This window comes from Rhynchophorus ferrugineus, unplaced genomic scaffold, assembly GCF_030347505.1.
Source record: "Rhynchophorus ferrugineus isolate W39M unplaced genomic scaffold, kcgeb_rfMv2 rfM9, whole genome shotgun sequence".
Classification (NCBI taxonomy): Eukaryota; Metazoa; Arthropoda; class Insecta; order Coleoptera; family Curculionidae; genus Rhynchophorus; species Rhynchophorus ferrugineus.
The window spans coordinates 25,267,242-25,286,891 of record NW_027472588.1 but is presented as its reverse complement, the minus strand read 5'-3'; the positions used below and the strand labels follow the sequence as shown (position 1 = coordinate 25,286,891).

The 19,650-nt window shown below is 31.0% G+C and overlaps 4 protein-coding genes across 4 annotated transcripts; all 4 read right to left on the bottom strand.

The window, feature by feature from the left end:
* Window positions 1–1,617: 1,617 nt before the first annotated feature.
* Window positions 1,618–2,627, bottom strand: LOC143202642 (uncharacterized). Its single transcript, XM_076414297.1, has 3 exons — window positions 2,474–2,627; window positions 1,932–2,008; window positions 1,618–1,871 (listed from the first exon to the last, which is right to left on the bottom strand). The coding sequence occupies exons 1-3, from the start codon at window positions 2,566–2,568 to the stop codon at window positions 1,666–1,668; spliced, it is 378 nt and encodes a 125-aa protein (XP_076270412.1). The 5' UTR covers window positions 2,569–2,627; the 3' UTR covers window positions 1,618–1,665.
* A 4,134-nt stretch (window positions 2,628–6,761) lies between these two features.
* LOC143202640 (uncharacterized) lies at window positions 6,762–7,904 on the bottom strand. The gene is made up of 3 exons (XM_076414296.1): window positions 7,746–7,904; window positions 7,078–7,154; window positions 6,762–7,015 (listed from the first exon to the last, which is right to left on the bottom strand). Exons 1-3 carry the CDS (start codon window positions 7,838–7,840, stop codon window positions 6,810–6,812), a joined length of 378 nt encoding a protein of 125 aa, XP_076270411.1. The 5' UTR covers window positions 7,841–7,904; the 3' UTR covers window positions 6,762–6,809.
* Window positions 7,905–9,496: 1,592 nt separating this feature from the next.
* LOC143202639 (uncharacterized) lies at window positions 9,497–10,636 on the bottom strand. The gene is made up of 3 exons (XM_076414295.1): window positions 10,478–10,636; window positions 9,813–9,889; window positions 9,497–9,750 (listed from the first exon to the last, which is right to left on the bottom strand). The coding sequence occupies exons 1-3, from the start codon at window positions 10,570–10,572 to the stop codon at window positions 9,545–9,547; spliced, it is 378 nt and encodes a 125-aa protein (XP_076270410.1). The 5' UTR covers window positions 10,573–10,636; the 3' UTR covers window positions 9,497–9,544.
* Window positions 10,637–16,034: 5,398 nt separating this feature from the next.
* On the bottom strand, window positions 16,035–19,147 carry LOC143202638 (uncharacterized). The gene is made up of 3 exons (XM_076414294.1): window positions 18,969–19,147; window positions 17,234–17,310; window positions 16,035–17,177 (listed from the first exon to the last, which is right to left on the bottom strand). Exons 1-3 carry the CDS (start codon window positions 19,061–19,063, stop codon window positions 16,978–16,980), a joined length of 372 nt encoding a protein of 123 aa, XP_076270409.1. The 5' UTR covers window positions 19,064–19,147; the 3' UTR covers window positions 16,035–16,977.
* Between the last annotated feature and the right edge of the window lie 503 nt (window positions 19,148–19,650).

The window sequence follows — 19,650 nt, the reverse complement described above, 5'->3', positions numbered from 1 at the left end:
TATGTAACAGTCGCTGTTGATAGTCCTTCCTTTTCCAAGATAGTCAATGAAAATTATGTCATGCGCATTCTAAAATACAGACCCCATAACCTTGACAGTCGACTGTTGCGTTTTCCCACGCTTTGGGTCGGGTTCATCGTGTGCAGTCTACTCGGATGACTGTCGATTAGCCTTTGGAGTGAAATGATGGAGCCATGTTTCATCCATTGTCACATATCAATTCAAACACTGCTCCGAATTATCAACTCGTTGTTGTTTTGGTCAAAAGTGTCAAATATTCGTGAATGATATGATGTACGCGTTCAGTTGATATCTCTAGAGTGTCTGCTATTTTATTCAATTTCAATTTAAGGTAATTCAAAATCATTTTCTCGATTCTTTAAATGTTTTCGTTGGTAACAACCTCTATTGAGCGTCCACTGAGTTCACCGTCTTCGGTGCTCATTTCACCACGTCTAAACTTAGCATACCAATCCTTGATGGTTGATTTTCCTGGGGCAGTGTCCGGAAACTCGTCATCAAGCCATGTCTTTGCTTCAACTGTATTTTTTCCCTTCAAAAAGCAATATTTTATCAACACGCGAAATTCCTTTTTATCCATTTTTCTCGATAACCAAAGTTGCTTCACTCAAAATGCTATAATTCACAAAGTAATGATCCGGTAGCTGTTAAATTTATACACGCATCTTTTGAGGATTGGGGCTAACTAAAAAATATGTGTGTTTAATTTTAGTAGCGCCATCTATGTGTCAAGCCGGGGACTTTTCAATTTTCCTGTTAAAAAAAAATGTAAAACAATATAAAGTACTTACAAATAGCAATAATTGATCAAACTTAAATTATAAAGGAAAACGTCGCATGTTGACACAGTCAGTTGTCGAGAATAAGGGTAGAATATATATAACATTAAATCAGTCGTATATTTATTAAAATAATTATCGGCTAAGTTGAATAATAACTGCAATGGTACTGACAAATAAGGGTAATCGGTTTAATTAAATTTGTACATCACTCTGTCGAGTATTCAATGCCGATAGTGATAATAACGCGAACAGATAGTCACAATAATGACATAACGCGTGACGTCAAATGTATATGTAAAGACAAGTAGTACAAGTCAAATGACGTGTAATCTTAGAATATTGATGAAAGAGAATAGCGATATTTGATAGCAATGACAAAACATGCTAGGATGATGTATGACATGTGCAAGCGGTACGAATGAACGTAACGCATGACATACCAGTTCTTGTCCTAGCACTAACACTAATGCATTCCGTTGGTTACACAAAATAATTTTTTAACATCTAAGCGTGCTGAAATCTTCAAATGTTGAATAGTGGAAATGACGGTTTGGAAACGGCAAGTAACGGCAATGATTCGTAGCGCTTCTAATTTTTGACCTAAAATGGCAAATTCTGATATGTATTTTTACTTCTGGAAAATCTTAGTAATCCCACTTTTAATTTAAAGTATATGTATTTTCAATAGTCTCTCTATAGTGTATTATTATTGGGAATCAATATTTTTATGATTATTACATTCATCTAGCCTGACAATATTTACGGCTAGTTCTTCTTTCACATATCTATTTGGGTATATTGATGATATAAACGCTTATATAATTAGTGAATGTATTTATTTAATTTTTAATTGATAAATAATTTAAAATCTGTAGTTGAAATTAAGACCAACCCTTTTGTCACCGAAGCCACTACCACCGACTCCTCTATAATAATCAGCACCAGCGCCAAGATTTACGGTTGATTCACCATAACGGTTCTTATTGGTATAAATTGGGACTCGTACATCAGCACCATAACTTTGTCCAAAACCTGATTCATGGCCATATTTCACTTGTCCACCTGAGCCTATAATTGACTTAGTCGTTTATCACCTAATATTACTCAAATTTCTCTAGTATAACGTACCGTTGGGATTTACGAATCCAACAACACCAACCCCATCTCGGTGGTGAAAGCCGCCTTCACCATAAAGTTGTGCTTCACTGTAAAATAGGAACAATAAATTAGACAATATTGCAAACTATTTAGTTATTTTCTTGTATTCACAACGCGTTAAGATTAATGTGTAAAATTTTGTGATTTGATATACACTTGACACCTTTTAATTTTACGCGGAATAATCATTCCATTCACCCTACTCTTTAAGAACCTTAAATTAAAACTTTTATATTAAAATTTCTTTTATTCTATTTATAAATCATAGACTCATAGAAGTTATTTTTTGAAAATAATGGTTAATGCACAAGAGAAAGAAAAGATGTTCCAGAGACTGAACATGATGGAAACTGTAGTATTTTTGCCTAGATTATCAACTCATAAAAGAACGAAGCTTTCTGATACCACGATAGAAATATTACCTATTTTGCTATATTGTTATGTTTTGATTATACGTGATCAATAAAATATGTTTTCATGGTTGTATTACGAACTTATATTTTAAAAAATACCTTTTTTGCTCAGGGGGTTGCCAGTTGAGCTGTTCTGGTGCCGGAAGAGCATATGTTAAAGCTACAACAGCAACTAAAACAATTAATAATTTCATTTTGAATCACCTTTTGTGGACAACGTTGACTGAATGATGTTGAATGACATTGAATCCGCCTTATATTCCATTAGCTCGCAGATTAAAACGATGATAATAAAAAAGAACCCACTATTTTGTTTACGCTTGCCACTATCAGTATTATTTCTCGCATCGAATTATAACCATTAATTATGGCTGGTTGATTTTGTCTTAATTGTTTATGGGTCAATGCAGAGAAAATATATGATAACAAAATTGTCATTTTCATCGCAACTGCATTAATGCTAAATAATTATGTTGTTATCATCTCAAGATATATCGATTTAGCCATTGTGAATTTATAGACAATATGCTTCAATAATAAGATGTGTTGATATACATCTGATTTAAAAAAGAAAGGTTCTGTCGACCAAACTTTTTAATGATGTGTATTTGAAGGCTTGATAGACTGATTGCAATTTAGTTAACAATGAACCGCCTTTCATTTTCCATGAATTAGGTTAAATAACTAAGGAACCATTCGGCATAATAGCTTCTTTTTGGAAGAACCGTTATTTTAAAAAGCATATTAACTAGCCTTATATGAAGAGACATTAACCTACATGGTTTCCATAATACATATTTTTGGATTGGTGGCATCATTGGTCGATACTTTTTCGTGTCATCTACGAAGAACCCTAGAGAATGTTTATAAACGATTTCTCTTATCCCAACTTAAACGATATAACGTGGATACGGGGGTAAGTACCGTGTAGTGCATGCCACTATGAATGCTCTATATACACAATTTGAGAGTAAGGCTTCTTGACCAGAAAACTTGAGTTGGTCACATTTGATGCATCCAAGCTCTACATATAAAATTTTCTCAAGTTTTCTCAATTTTCACAAACTACAATTAGGCCGATGCCTTGAGTGTGATAGATTCAATGCAAATTATACTAGAATCATTTAAGCAATGTTATATTTCGTACGTGATGCCAAGCTTATATGCGATATAAGCTTTTCGATTGAAAAAAAGTTAGGTCCTCAAGCACAGCTCCGTTTTATTGCATTTTTACATCGAGTCGCGCATATAAAATACTCGATACCTTTTAAATATCACTATTTTTCATAAAAGCAGAGAGTAAATTATACCATGTATCAGCGAATAATCAATATATTGCTTAAAATTTTGCTTATAATTTCAGTCACTTAATTTGACATATATTTTATTGTTTTTCTATAAATACGTGGTATCTGAAGTATATAATTAGAAGATTGATAAAAGCAAGTACAAATTTTTTTACCTTTTTAATAATTAGCCTATTTAAACAAATTTTGATTCATTTTTTATGTGTTATTACCAATGATAAATTAGCGACTAGCAATACATGTAAATTGATACAGTCCAGTCAGAGCATGACGTCTACATTTTCTCTCTTTCTTCATCTGTCTCTTTCTTTCAGTCTCTGCATCTCTCACTCTCTCCTTCTGTCTCATTTTGTATCAATATTTTTGTATATTATAAACTTCATAATTTATTTTCCTGTACATCGTTCTATTGAACACGTGCAATATTGTTAGATTCACCAATAACAACAAAACAAATTACGATATACATAACGAACACAAAAGTATAATTGTTTCTATTTCCTCAAACAACAACACCCAATTAGATATCGTATTTAAATAACGCAAAAAAGCGATCCGCTAAAGATAACGGGTTTGTACAAGATCACTAGTGAGTGCGCGAGCATTAAATAGGGTTTAAATACCTGATCACGAAAGCTTTAGTACCATATATTCCGCCCTGCAAATGTAATCTGTAACCATTACGAAATGTCGGCTAATTTTAGTGAAAAAACAGTGATCCAATCCATACGCTAATAGTTCAGATATGAGCAACCGCGTAAATCTCAACTATAAAATAAAAGGTAATGTTTGTCAAACAGTAAAATTATCACATTCACTCCAACCATTTTAAAAATTTTGCCTATGTGGACCCTCCCTGAAAGTAATACTAAATTTTTTCTGAATATACAAAAATTTCAGGTCAAATATTTTAGTCAGAGTTATTCGATATCTTTTCCACAACATTTTAATATCTTACCGATTTTTTTAACTTCTAATGTTTACTATCTAGTCATCAGCATTTCGACTAGAAATTTATTTCGGCCCTATATCTAATCATAATGTCTTCCGTCGATTTCAGTTTCAGTTTAATCGGCACATTTTGATTTAAAAGATTTTGGGCAGCTTCGGTCGGATACCGCTGTTACTTGTTTTCTTCGAATACCATAACATATGTGACTAAGAATAGGTCGCGGAGAGGTCCAGAAGATAGATACGAATTGCGTTTATCGTATGTTCGGCATATCTTCGGCACAGCAAGAAAATTGTATCTCCCGCCATAGAAGACATTGATCTACCAAGTTATTGACACACCGAATCCTACAGCATCGATTACGCAATTCTGTTCGAAAAGTACCATATTATCAACGTCGTCCATAGGACACATTCAAGTGCCAGAGCAACGATGAAGCACAGTATCTCTAGATCCAAAATATAACGATAGCCAGACCAGCATTTGAAAATTTGTACACTTCAGTATGTTCAGTTTCACCAACCGTTTTTACCACCTTTCCATTCCTTATTTTTCCCTATAATTCTATTCAAAGCTGTTTGTACATAGTATGTATAATTTTTGTTATTTAAAATAATATTTTTTTACATAATCTTTCCTTTGTCTTTTTTTGTTAATAATTTTATATAAATTCTGACAGGGGAGTATTGTAGCGACCTTGAAGCATACCGAGTTTAACTTACAATGGCTTATAAAATACCCAAAACACATTATAGTATATATTGAGCACGTATGAGGTGTCAGCAGCAGCGTCCAGTAAACAAATACGGAGATCTGGTAACCCCGAGAAGTTGATCCCGCATATCATTGAAGGATGCTTTGAATCATTCAGTCAATGGCCATCGTTCAGTTCAGACATGCCTAAACGTCTCCTCAGCTAACACTACACTGTTGTCTCTTTCCTCCATTGTATTTTATATATTTTGTATGACGTTAATAAATAACGGTCACATCATCTAAACATTACTGTTTTATTTCGTCATAATCCATTCACTAGAACATAACCACCAAATATGAAAATACGCGACATAAAAAATGTTTTAAAATTCAATTAGATCTAACTTTGAAAACAGTACTATATATTCATTTTAAAGGATTTTCAACAGATGGTGTTACTCTGTATTAAATTGCATCGGGTAAATTTGTAATTAACTTGAAGATTCACTTCAATTTGAAAGAAAAAGTAGCTAAAGGTCATCAAATGCTCTATGTTTGAAGGTATTATTCGATGATCATATTTGTAATATGCAAGAAAAATATGCAGAACTGTTCGATATAAAACAAGATGCAACTTCCAATCGCTTGAAGGACATGAGAAAGAGATACATTCAAAGACAAACAAAGCCAAGAGACATTGAAAGACGTTTGGTCATTTTTAAAATACTGCCTTAACGCCAAAATCTCAAGGTTTTTCTTTGCATCGTAATATTAATGGTGATGAAAAGTAGATTCTTTACGATAATACAAAATTAAAATAATCATGGGGACATGCATTGCATCGATATCAACGCGAAAGTCGAATATCCATGCCTCCAAGGTAATAACCAGTATTTGGTGGGATTAGCTTGAAGCGCTACTAAAACTAAATGAAACTATCAAGGGGAACTGTATTGACTACAATTGAAGCGTTTAATCCGAGCACTTTGAGAAACACATGTTGCAAAATTGGTAAAAACATACTCGGCAAATTTAAAACGGAAGGTGCTACACCACCCGCCGTATTCTCCAGACCTTGCCATCTGATTACTACTAGCTGATGAGTCGTTACCTGTCTTAGCAGTGATTCACTTCTAATGAACATACCAAAAAAAACCGGGTCGATTCGTGGATAGCCTCAAAATATGCATCGCTCTTTCAAGATGGAGTCCAAAACTAATTGAAAGAAAGAAAAATACAACGGCTATCGATGGACAATTCTTTGAATAAAATATATTGTACCAATTTTTCACAATAGAGCTTCAAATTAAAAAAAAATCCGTTGAAACTTATTTAGGCAAATATATTGATCAACAATTTAATAATGTATCAAATTATTTATGGCTAGTTCTTCTATCGTTCATCTATTTGGGTATATTAATAATATAAACGCTTATAGAAATAGTAAATAAATTTATTTAATTTATAAAGCATAAATAATTTAAAATCTATGATTGAAACTAAGACCAACCCTCTTGTCACCGAAGCCACCACCACCGACTCCTCTATGATAATCAGCACCAGCTCCAAGATTTACGGTTGATTCTCCATAACGGTTCTTATTAGTATAAATTGGGACTCGTGCATCAGCACCATAACTTTGTCCAAAACCTGATTGATGGCCATATTTCACTTGTCCGCCCGAGCCTGTAATTGTTTTGCTCGTTTATGATCAACTATTAAAAGAAACAAATTAATCTAAAACATACCGTTGGGATTAACGAATCCTGCAGCACCGCCGCCATCTCTGTGATGAAAGGCACCACCACCAAAACCTTGTGCTTGGCTATAAAGTAAAAACACTAAGTTAAACAATACTGAAAACTATCGGTTTATTGTGATTGAATATTCAAATCACAGCCTGCAATCAAACCCTCAAACAAACCATCCTATTTTCTCAGTGTCGAAGATCAAAAGTGGTATAAAGATAGTTTAGAAAAAAAAATTATGGTGAATGCATAAGTGAATAATGCAAAAAGTAAATTAACTGTAGTAGTTTTTGTCAAGTTTTAGACATATAGTATCTTCAAGAGTATCACTAAATATTACTTTGTGTGCAATACACACTTGTTCCAATTACCAACATATCTATATCACTCCCATTCAATCACCCTCATATATAAAAAATAATATTTCAAGGTTTTCATTCTTCAGTTTTTATCTATATTCGAGGAGGTATTCGAATCAGGAAAAAATCGAACACGAAATTAGTACCTATTCCACTTCACCATTAGTTTCGGTTAAAATATAATGAATAAAGTGTTACATGTTTATCGTATTATAAACGGATAATTAAGATCCACAATAATTTTAAAGTAAATTCGTTTCATCGAAACAATAATTTAAGTTAAATCATAAAAACATTCATATAAAATACCTTTTTTGCTCAGTGGGTTGCCAGTTGAGCTGTTTTGCTGCCGGAAGAGCACTTGTTAATGCCACAGAAGCAACTAAGATTATTAATAATTTCATCTTGACACACTGTTTGCGTACAACGGAGACTGAATGCCGGTGAACGATCTTGAAACCGCCTTATATACAATTTACGTTCAGATTAAAATGTTGATAATGAAAAATAATCCACTACTTTGTTTACAATTATTACTATCAGTATTATTTTTCAATTGAATTATAAATGTTTATTATGGCTAGTTAATATTCGCTTGAATGTTTATGAGTCGAAATAAATTTTAACTCTGCAAAACAAGGATTTAGAAGAAAATTTACATTTCCCACGGTGCAATTTTAAATGCAGTACAAGACACTCCTAATCTGACGTAAGTTTTTCGTCACATTCGACAGTTTGTATAGCTTGTAAGTTTTATTAATGCGTCATTTTAATAATTTTTTATTGCAGAGATGCACTATTATGTGTATCGATGATCGGTGAGGAATCACACTCCCCACTATAACAATATATCAATAAAATATCCGAAAAACAGTTTTACTTTTGTTGCAATGCAAACAAAAGTTAGCGATATGCGGTTAAATCTTGACAAAAGGATGTGCCATTTTTACTATCTTTATAGATTTTATTACACCTCATTTACGTATCCCAGTTTGGGTTTGATTGAAATTTTTTAGTTTGTGGTATATTTTCGTGTATATAAATTGAAATACAAGTCTTTAAAAAGTATCAATCAACTTCCATCATAGTCTGATTACAAAAAGCTAATATTATCAAATATCTGATGTTTTGGAACATGAAATGGTTTAACAAATTATACATGTCTGATAGAATTACGTTATTTTATCAAGTTTTCACAGTCTGGTGAGTGTCCGTGATAACAGACACATCTTTAAACGATAACACTAATACTTACATATGGGTGTGACCGCCAAGACTTTTTACCGAAGCAAAGTGAAACAAAAAAATAGCAGATTAAAAATTAAAAATATTAGGTTTAGAGAACAATTTTACAAGATAATTGCAATGGTTGCTCTTAGTGAAGTTTAGAAAGAAATTAAACACCAATTTAATTCGAAAAAAGCTCCTGGCTATGACCTATTACGGAAGAAATCTTAAAAAACTCCAAGGAAAGGCCTTGGTTAAATTAGTCAACCTGTTTAATGCTTGCATTCCGTTAAGCTATGTAACAGATGAAACGATGCTGATGCTGAAGTTATAATGCTACCAAAACCTGACAAAAATCTAACTAAAGTTGAATCATATTAATCTATTTCTTTATTGCAAGTTATGGCTAAACCCATTCAGAAATTAATTATGAAACAACTCAAACCTTAACATCACCCGCCGTATTCTCCAGACCTTGCCATCTGATTACTACTAGCTGATGAGTCGTTACATGTCTTAGCAGTGATTCACTTCTAATGAACATACCAAAAAAAAACCGGGTCGATTCGTGGATAGCCTCAAAATATGCATCGCTCTTTCAAGATGGAGTCCAAAACTAATTGAAAGAAAGAAAAATACAACGGCTATCGATGGACAATTCTTTGAATAAAATATATTGTACCAATTTTTTACAATAGAGCTTCAAATTAAAAAAAAATCCGTTGAAACTTATTTAGGCAAATATATTGATCAACAATTTAATAATGTATCAAATTATTTATGGCTAGTTCTTCTATCGTTCATCTATTTGGGTATATTAATAATATAAACGCTTATAGAAATAGTAAATAAATTTATTTAATTTATAAAGCATAAATAATTTAAAATCTATGATTGAAACTAAGACCAACCCTCTTGTCACCGAAGCCACCACCACCGACTCCTCTATGATAATCAGCACCAGCTCCAAGATTTACGGTTGATTCTCCATAACGGTTCTTATTAGTATAAATTGGGACTCGTGCATCAGCACCATAACTTTGTCCAAAACCTGATTGATGGCCATATTTCACTTGTCCGCCCGAGCCTGTAATTGTTTTGCTCGTTTATGATCAACTATTAAAAGAAACAAATTAATCTAAAACATACCGTTGGGATTAACGAATCCTGCAGCACCGCCGCCATCTCTGTGATGAAAGGCACCACCACCAAAACCTTGTGCTTGGCTATAAAGTAAAAACACTAAGTTAAACAATACTGAAAACTATCGGTTTATTGTGATTGAATATTCAAATCACAGCCTGCAATCAAACCCTCAAACAAACCATCCTATTTTCTCAGTGTCGAAGATCAAAAGTGGTATAAAGATAGTTTAGAAAAAAATTATGGTGAATGCATAAGTGAATAATGCAAAAAGTAAATTAACTGTAGTAGTTTTTGTCAAGTTTTAGACATATAGTAGCTTCAAGAGTATCACTAAATATTACTTTGTGTGCAATACACACCAATTACCAACATATCTATATCACTCCCATTCAATCACCCTCATATATAAAAAATAATATTTCAAGGTTTTCATTCTTCAGTTTTTATCTATATTCGAGGAGGTATTCGAATCAGGAAAAAATCGAACACGAAATTAGTACCTATTCCACTGCACCATTAGTTTCGGTTAAAATATAATGAATAAAGTGTTATATGGTTCCATGTTTATCGTATTATAAACGGATAATTAAGATCCACAATTTTAAAGTAAATTCGTTTCATCGAAACAATAATTTAAGTTAAATCATAAAAACATTCATATAAAATACCTTTTTTGCTCAGTGGGTTGCCAGTTGAGCTGTTTTGCTGCCGGAAGAGCACTTGTTAATGCCACAGAAGCAACTAAGATTATTAATAATTTCATCTTGACACACTGTTTGCGTACAACGGAGACTGAATGCCGGTGAACGATCTTGAAACCGCCTTATATACAATTTACGTTCAGATTAAAATGTTGATAATGAAAAATAATCCACTACTTTGTTTACAATTATTACTATCAGTATTATTTTTCAATTTAATTATAAATGTTTATTATTGCTAGTTAATATTCGCTTGACTGTTTATGAGTCGAAATAAATGTTAACTCTGCAAAACAAGGATTTAGAAGAAAATTTAATTTCCCACGGTGCAATTTTAAATGCAGTACAAGACACTCCTAATCTGACGTAAGTTTTTCGTCACATTCGACAGTTTGTAAGTTTTATTAATGCGTCATTTTAATATTTTTTTATTGCAGAGATGCACTATTATGTGTATCGATGATCGGTGAGGAACCACACTCCCCACTATAACAATATATCAATAAAATCTCCGAAAAACAGTTTTACTTTTGTTGCAATGCAAACAAAAGTTAGCGATATGCGGTTAAATCTTGACAAAAGGATGTGCCATTTTTACTATCTTTATAGATTTTATTACACCTCATTTACGTATCCCAGTTTGGGTTTGATTGAAATTTTTTAGTTTGTGGTATATTTTCGTGTGTATAAATTGAAATACAAGTCTTGAAAAAGTATCAATCAACTTCCATCATAGTCTGATTACAAAAAGCTAATATTATCAAATATCTGATGTTTTGGAACATGAAATGGTTTAACAAATTATACATGTCTGATAGAATTACGTTATTTTATCAAGTTTTCACAGTCTGGTGAGTGTCCGTGATAACAGACACATCTTTAAACGATAACACTAATACTTACATATGGGTGTGACCGCCAAGACTTTTTACCGAAGCAAGTGAAACAAAAAAATAGCAGTTTAAAAATTAAAAATATTAGGTTTAGAGAACAATTTTACAAGATAATTGCAATGGTTGCTCTTAGTGAAGTTTAGAAAGAAATTAAACACCAATTTAATTCGAAAAAAGCTCCTGGCTATGACCTATTACGGAAGAATTCTTAAAAAACTCCAAGGAAAGGCCTTGGTTAAATTAGTCAACCTGTTTAATGCTTGCATTCCGTTAAGCTATGTAACAGATGAAACGATGCTGATGCTGAAGTTATAATGCTACCAAAACCTGACAAAAATCTAACTAAAGTTGAATCATATTAATCTATTTCTTTATTGCAAGTTATGGCTAAACCCATTCAGAAATTAATTATGAAACAACTCAAACCTCAAGCAAACCAATTTGGTTTCAGGAATGACCACACAATAATTGACCGAGTACATCTCTTGATATTGCATGGGCTTTTGACTGACTATGGCCTTCTACATAATATAAAGTCACTTATTCATAAACATTTATCCACCGATTAAAATCTTATTTGATTAATCGATACTTCCGTATTAAACACGAAGTAATATACTCTGATCTCAAACCGATAAGGGCCGGGGTGATTTCCATAGTGATTCCAAAATCTATGGTATTGACACTGGTATGGTTATGGATACCATAAAAATATTTGCCGATTCCTATTAAAGAAGATTTCAGAACCACGTCTATACAGAAGCGTCCAAACTTTTAAAAATGAATAATGTCATTAGACGTTTCAAATGGAGAAAACCGTCTGATCTTGCAAATGTTTGAAGACAAGAAGTAATTCAATAGAAAATGTCAGCAATTGTAAGGCAACTGATCCCATTACTATTATCACAAATTCCAATTGATGATTGAGCTGTAGACGGATGATCTTGTCCCTGTTAATTTTCACATCAAGTGTTATTTTAATAGTTGCGCTTCATTTTCTGCAATATTCTACCATGTTTCATTTATAGGGTGAATACAGTCCCGTCCATTGTAATTAATATGTCTTATTTTGTAACTAAAGTAAGTTATTATTAATTATTATTAACTAATGTTTACCATACGGCGATTGCGAAGATCTTAATTATTTAAAAACTGTAATAATAATCTCTGTTATTCAATATTGATATTTTATGTATGATCACTTATACCACTGACCACTGATAAAATTCGTATTTTGCATATGTTTTTCGTAATCACGCATTGTTTAATATTTCTAATATTTCGTCACCATTTGATGTAAATAATGAAATCACCATTGGAAAATTTGGAATATTTGCCTTGATAAATCCTTGTTCAATTTTTTTTGTTTTTCCTTTTCTTTGAAGTCGAAGAGTGTCAAAGTGGCTTTTTTGGATCCTAGATTATAATAATAAATTAATATTTTTGTGATTTATTATTAATGTTATCGTGCCTATTAGTTGTGGTCTTTTGGTACTTCTCTTGTGAATTTTGGAACGTCGCTACACTTTCTTCACATTCGCACCTGCATTGTCTCTATTTCGTAACACCTATCTCCGTACTCCTCTTCATAGAAAATCGATAAAGGATTTGAAAAAAAATATTTTGGGGACATATTACATCTATGTTGATATTTTTCTGGAATTTGCGTAAATAACTAAGTGAAATATCTGTTATTTTATTCCAGAAAATCCATATTTCTCTTAAAAGGTGCACAATCTTCATTTTTCTCTTTATCTACCAAATCTAAGTTGAACGTATTATTTTAAAATTTTGTATATTTGCGCTGCAACAATGATTCCTTTTTCTACTTTGACTTTGACTTTACCTGCGTATCTTCAGTGAGGTTATTTCACCATAATTATAACAAGTGGATTTGCACCGATTACAGCAAAAATAATATGAATGCCCACATAGAGAGAGTACACCCGTTAGTAACCTTTAAACAACTAAATTGTATGTATTTTAACAGTTAACACATATGTGCTTGTATAGAGAAACGATTTTTCCACTAACTGAAAAGGTAGAATATAGAAAATAACGTATTCGCTTTCATATATGTAATGCTTTTCATGATGCTTTTTGACTTCAGAAATAAAGTAAAAATCGATCGACAAAAAATAAGAATTTAAACGCAAACATCAATGGCTTGTAACGCTATTTGAACTATTAGATTAATCGGTAATATTTCGTTTAGATTTGTATCGGAGCACCGTAGATGAGACATAATACTCTAGTCTAATAAGACATAATTATAAAAAATATCTAGATTTTGATAAACACATCTATGATACAAGTATAAAACAACAGCTTAGTAAAACTTCCATTAGCAATATTTTTATTTTATTACTTTTCATAATATTACAATCAAATGAAAGGGTAATATTAATATTATTATTACATCATCATTATATATCAATATAATATTAATAATAGTTTATACTGTATTATAGAATTGGCCTTTTGGACTATAGGTTAGGATGGCACCTACAGGATTATTAATTTTGTGTAGTATTAACCTACAAAATTTCATATCGTTCCAAACATTAGATTATAAGTTACGGTGATTTCAACGAACATTTTTTCGAAACTATGGATAAAATAGAATTTCATGTCTTGACGAAAGATTATTTTCTGATCGAGAAATGTACTAACGAATCCGTAAACGATGCTGATGCTGAAGTTATAATGCTACCAAAACCTGATAAAAATCTAACTAAACATGAATCATATTAATCTATTTCTTTATTGCAAGTTATGGCTAAACCCATTCAGAAATTAATTATGAAACAACTCAAACCTCAAGCAAACCAATTTGGTTTCAGGAATGACCACACAATAATTGACCGAGTACATCTCTTGATATTGCACGGGCTTTTGACAGACTACAGCCTTCTACATAATATAAAGTCACTTACTCGTAAACATTTATCCTCCTATTAAAATCTTATTTGATTAATCGATACCTCCGTATTAAACACGAAGGAACATATTCTGATCTCAAACCGATAAGCGCCGGGGTGATTTCCATAGTGATTCCAAAATCTAAGGTATTGACCCTGATATGGTTATGGACACCATAAAAAGATTTGCCGATTCCTATTAAAGAAGATTTCAGAACCACGTCTATACAGAAGCGCCCAAACTTTTTAAAATGAATAATGTCATTAGACGTTTCAAAGGGAGAAAACCGTCTGATCTTGCAAATGTTTGAAGACAAGAAGTAATTCAATAGAAAATGTCAGCAATTGTAAGGCAACTGATCCCATTACTATTATCACAAATTTCAATTGATGATTGAGCTGTAGACGGGTGATCTTGTCCCTATTAATTTTCACATCAAGTGTTATTCTGTTAGTTGCGCTTCATTTTCTGCAATATTCTACCATGTTTCATTTATAGGGTGAATACAGTCCAGTCCATTGTAATTAATTTGTCTTATTTTGTAACTAAAGTAAGTTATTATTAAATATTATTAACTAATGTTTACCATACGGTGATTGCGAAGATCCTAATTATTTAAAAACTGTAATAATAATCTCTGTTATTCAATATTCACCTACAGGATTATTAATTTTGTGTAGTATTAACCTACAAAATTTCATATCGTTCCAAACATTAGATTATAAGTTACGGTGATTTCAACGAACATTTTTTCGAAACTATGGATAAAATAGAATTTCATGTCTTGAGGAAAGATTATTTTCTAATCGAGAAATGTACTAACGAATCCAAAAATATGACTAATAACCGTTATGCAAATTTTGTCCCAGGAGTAGATCCAAAAGAATATGAAACTAGTCCACAAAATGGTGTCAAGAAACTGTATTTTGTGCAGGAGTGCTTTTAATTTTACACGCAAACTAGAGTATAAGTAAGTTACTTTCGAAGTGCTCTCCAATTGGTAACCTAAATCAAAAATATCAATCAGAAGAATGGATAACAGCTAGTAAAAGCTGTTTGAAATAAATAAGGCAACCAATGTTTTGAGGATCGTTGGCATGAATATATCACTCTTTTAAAAATAGTGGTATAGTGATGAATAAACTTGGATTTAAATAAAAAATCAGATTACTATGAACTCATTATAAACGTAGCAATAAAAAACAACGTTATTGGAGCTTGATATATTAGGAACCAAACACCAAATTGTTCCAAAATAAAAGCCCGAGAAGCTGATTAATATGGTGATATAATATATGATATATTATATGAATAGAATAATGGTCTTTCATATCCAGAATTAAATGGTTACGAAATAATTTAATGCTTAAAATATAGTTATTGTGTAGTAATGTAATAGATTCAGGCTTCTCTGAATAAATATGGATGTATTCCTTATACATTAACCAGAACGCTCCTGTAAAAAGTAATCTTGTCCCATTGTAGAATATTTAGGAATATTAGGGATATATTCGGTCCAGTTCAATTTGGGCCGAACACTGGATAGATACCGGTCACAACATTCAGTTCAATATAGTTAAGGATTTTGGTTTGGTTTATGATTAGTATAAATTTATAGAAATAAATTTATAATTTATAATTAGAATTTATAGATTTATATGAAATTTATAGGGATTTATAGAAATCGGAAAAGACCATAAGGGAAAGCATTTTCAAAAAATGAATTCAAATTTTATTTGACCATAATTCAATATTATCTATCTCATAAAATGAAAGCCATGTATGCCAAATTATTCTAGAATATCTACAAATTTACCCTGATCACTTTTTTATTTACAACAAATAAAAGTTTCATTTAAAATGTTTCATTCCAGCATACTTCAAAATTGGGTCTAAATTCCACTATGGGAAACTTTTCTATCAAATTGCAATAATAAAATATTAGATAGTAGAGAATAAACAGACCTGGACATTGTTAATGTGAATTAAAATCTTTTGTTAAAATAAACTGACATAGTAGCTATGACAGTGATAACTAAACTATAATAGTGAACAAATTGGTAATGATTAATTAGTGTTTGAATTAACGGACATAACACCAAAAGAAGCCTAAAAAGATGAATACTACTTTTAATAAAAATACTAGTTCCCAAATTATTTTTTTATAACATCATAATATACGCATTATAAATACATGTTAAAAAAAAACAACAAAAATAGAATTAATTACATATATGCCCAGGTCTTATTCGATTCTGTTAATTATGGAATCAGCAAAAGGTCTATTTTATCGATGTTACCATTCCGGCTATCAAATTGGCTATTTTTAAAGTTTAAAACGAGTAAGTGTATTCAATTTTAACTAAAAATCCTTAATATGAGAAATACTCAATAAAAATTTTAAAATTCAATTATAGCTAAGCATGTGTTATGTCACAACAATGTAATATTACAACAAAATATTTACGGCTAATTTTTATATCAACATCTATCAAATTGAGTAACTTAATAATCTAAATATATATATATTAATTACTGAACGTATATATTAATTACTAAACATATATATTAATTACTCAACATATATATTAATTACTAAACATATATATTAATTACTAAACATATTTATTTCAGTTATAATGTATAAAACATTTAAAATCTGTGATTGAAATTAAGACCGACCCTCTTATCACCGAAGCCACCACCTCCTTTATGATAATCAGCACCAGCGCCAAGATTTACAGTTGATTCTCCATAACGGTTCTTATTGGAATAAATTGGGACTCGACCGTCAGCCCCAAAACTTTGTCCAAAACCTGATTGATGGCCGTATTTCACTTGTCCGCCTGAGCCTATAATTGTTTTACTCGATTATAATAAACTATTATGAGAAACAAATTACTCATACCGTCGGGATTAACGAATCCAGCAGCTCCACCGCCATCTCTGTGCTGAAAGCCGCCACCACCAAAACCTTGGGCTTGACTGTAAATAGAAACAAGAAGTTATACAATATTCGGAACTATTTAATTATCTTTTCCATATATCAATCCGGCTTAGTGAAATTTTTGCCTCCCTTTTTGAGGAAAACGGGGGCACTATGAGGCGTGAAATTTGGCTCAGTTGTCGAGGAAGGACATTCGGACCTAAATATTTTTGTAACATACGCTAGAAATGAATAAATTCCAATATATTGAAATACATCCAAATTAGGCATCCAGGAATAACCGTCAGATCGGCGAAACAAAATATATAATTTTTTTTTAGTAGATAAACGAAAGCCATAGAAGGCAAATTGATGACGATCTATCAGATTTACGTAAAAAGCTTAAAATAATGCCTTGAAATAAATATGTCTACTGACAAAAAAAAATACAACTACTGTTTTAAAGATCAAAGAGTGTAATAAATTAGCATACAGCAATGCAATTTTATTTAAATATTTAGGTATTGAAATTCTTCTTTTAATCAACCTGTTGTATTTATTGTTTTTGACAATAAACTACATAATTTGCACAGATGGGACACATGGGACAAATAGAAGGAATTGTGTATTATTAACAATAATATTCTGAACATTTTAAACCATTGATAAATATTAAGGTGTTCAATGATAAACGTAATAGGATATCTGACTATATGATATTTTATTATTTGAATCATGTATCAATTATTTTTATTATTTAGGTCTATAAACCTAAATGTTGAAAAGTCAATAGTTCATTTAATGACTGTAAATATATTCGTTTAATATACGTCTCTAAATTGTAAAAAATAAATTATTTATTGTGTTAATGTACATGCTAATGTCAAATATCATTTTCAAAATTGTTTCATTCTTATATTCCTTGTTTTAATATACAAAAATGTATCACTTTATTTCTTATATCATTTTTAACAAAAAGGTAAAGAAAGATTATATATACCTATATTTGATTCTCTTTAGTTGTTATAATTTTGTTATAATATTTAGTGGTTTAGAAATTTAAACTTATCAATACTTTGATGATTATTGAGACTTAATGGAAATTACATCTAATTTAAATCAATTTAAAATAATTTGTGGCCGTCAATTTTTGAAAGAGTTAGAAACTTGTGTCAGTTAGAAACTTAATAAATCGTTGTCCAATTTCGACTACTGGGCGATCACTAATTTTGACTAATATACGAACCATAGAGAGTAATACCATGTGATATATGTGTAAAAACTATTGTACATTTATAGTTTTTATATACACTTGACGTAACTTGACGTGAATTTTTATTCAGAATAATTTATCTATAATTGATCCTTTTCATTAAACATCTTAAATTAAAAGTGTTATATTAAGAGATACTTTATGTTACTTATATATTATGACCTCATACAAATTATTTCTTCGAAAAAAATTGGATATGTATATGAGAGTAATAAAGATATTTCAGAGGCCGAAAACGATGAAAACTGCAGTGTTTTTGTCAAGTTTTATCAACTCATCAAATACAAAACTTTCTGAGCTCCACAGAGGTATAGAATAACTTTTACTAAGTCTACTATATATGCAATACATACTTGTTTCCAATCACCCACTATTTTAACCTAAAATGAATTCCTTGCGTCGAAACACTAATGGGTTAAATAATAATATGCTCATATAAAATACCTTTTTTGCTCGGTGGGTTGCCAGTTGAGCTGTTTTGTCGTCGGAAAAGGACATGCTAAAGCTACAACAGCAAGTAAAACAATTAATGATTTCATCTTCAAATTCTGTTTTTGGACAATGTTGACTGAATGACGTTGAATGATTTTTGAACAGCCTTATATTCAATTTACTCCCAAATTAAAATGATAATGAAAAATAACTAACTTGTTTGTTTACGCTTACTACTATCAGTGTTATTTTTCACATCGAATTATAAACGCTTTGGATGGCTTGTCAATATTTCCTTAACTGTTTATGAAGTAAAGGTTAAAAAACAGAAATATATAGGTCAATGCAGAAAACATATATGATAACAAAATGAATCAAAATCGCAAGTGTACTAATGCAAATTAATTTTGTTGTAAAATTTTAACAAATTTTTTAGGATATATCGATAAATAATAATATTTATAGAATTTTTATTACACAACATTACCTTGTAAGATTGTATATGCTATTACATATACATATAACTTTATATTACGTGTAATTTTGTTAAAGTGTAAACAGCATACTTTGATCAGCTCAAAATATATAGAATTACAAGACAACAAGAAACAAAGAACTGTTGTGAAGTTATGGTGAATGTTATGTTAATGGTAATAAAAATTTTCTGAAATACTGGATTAGAGGACTCAGGTAT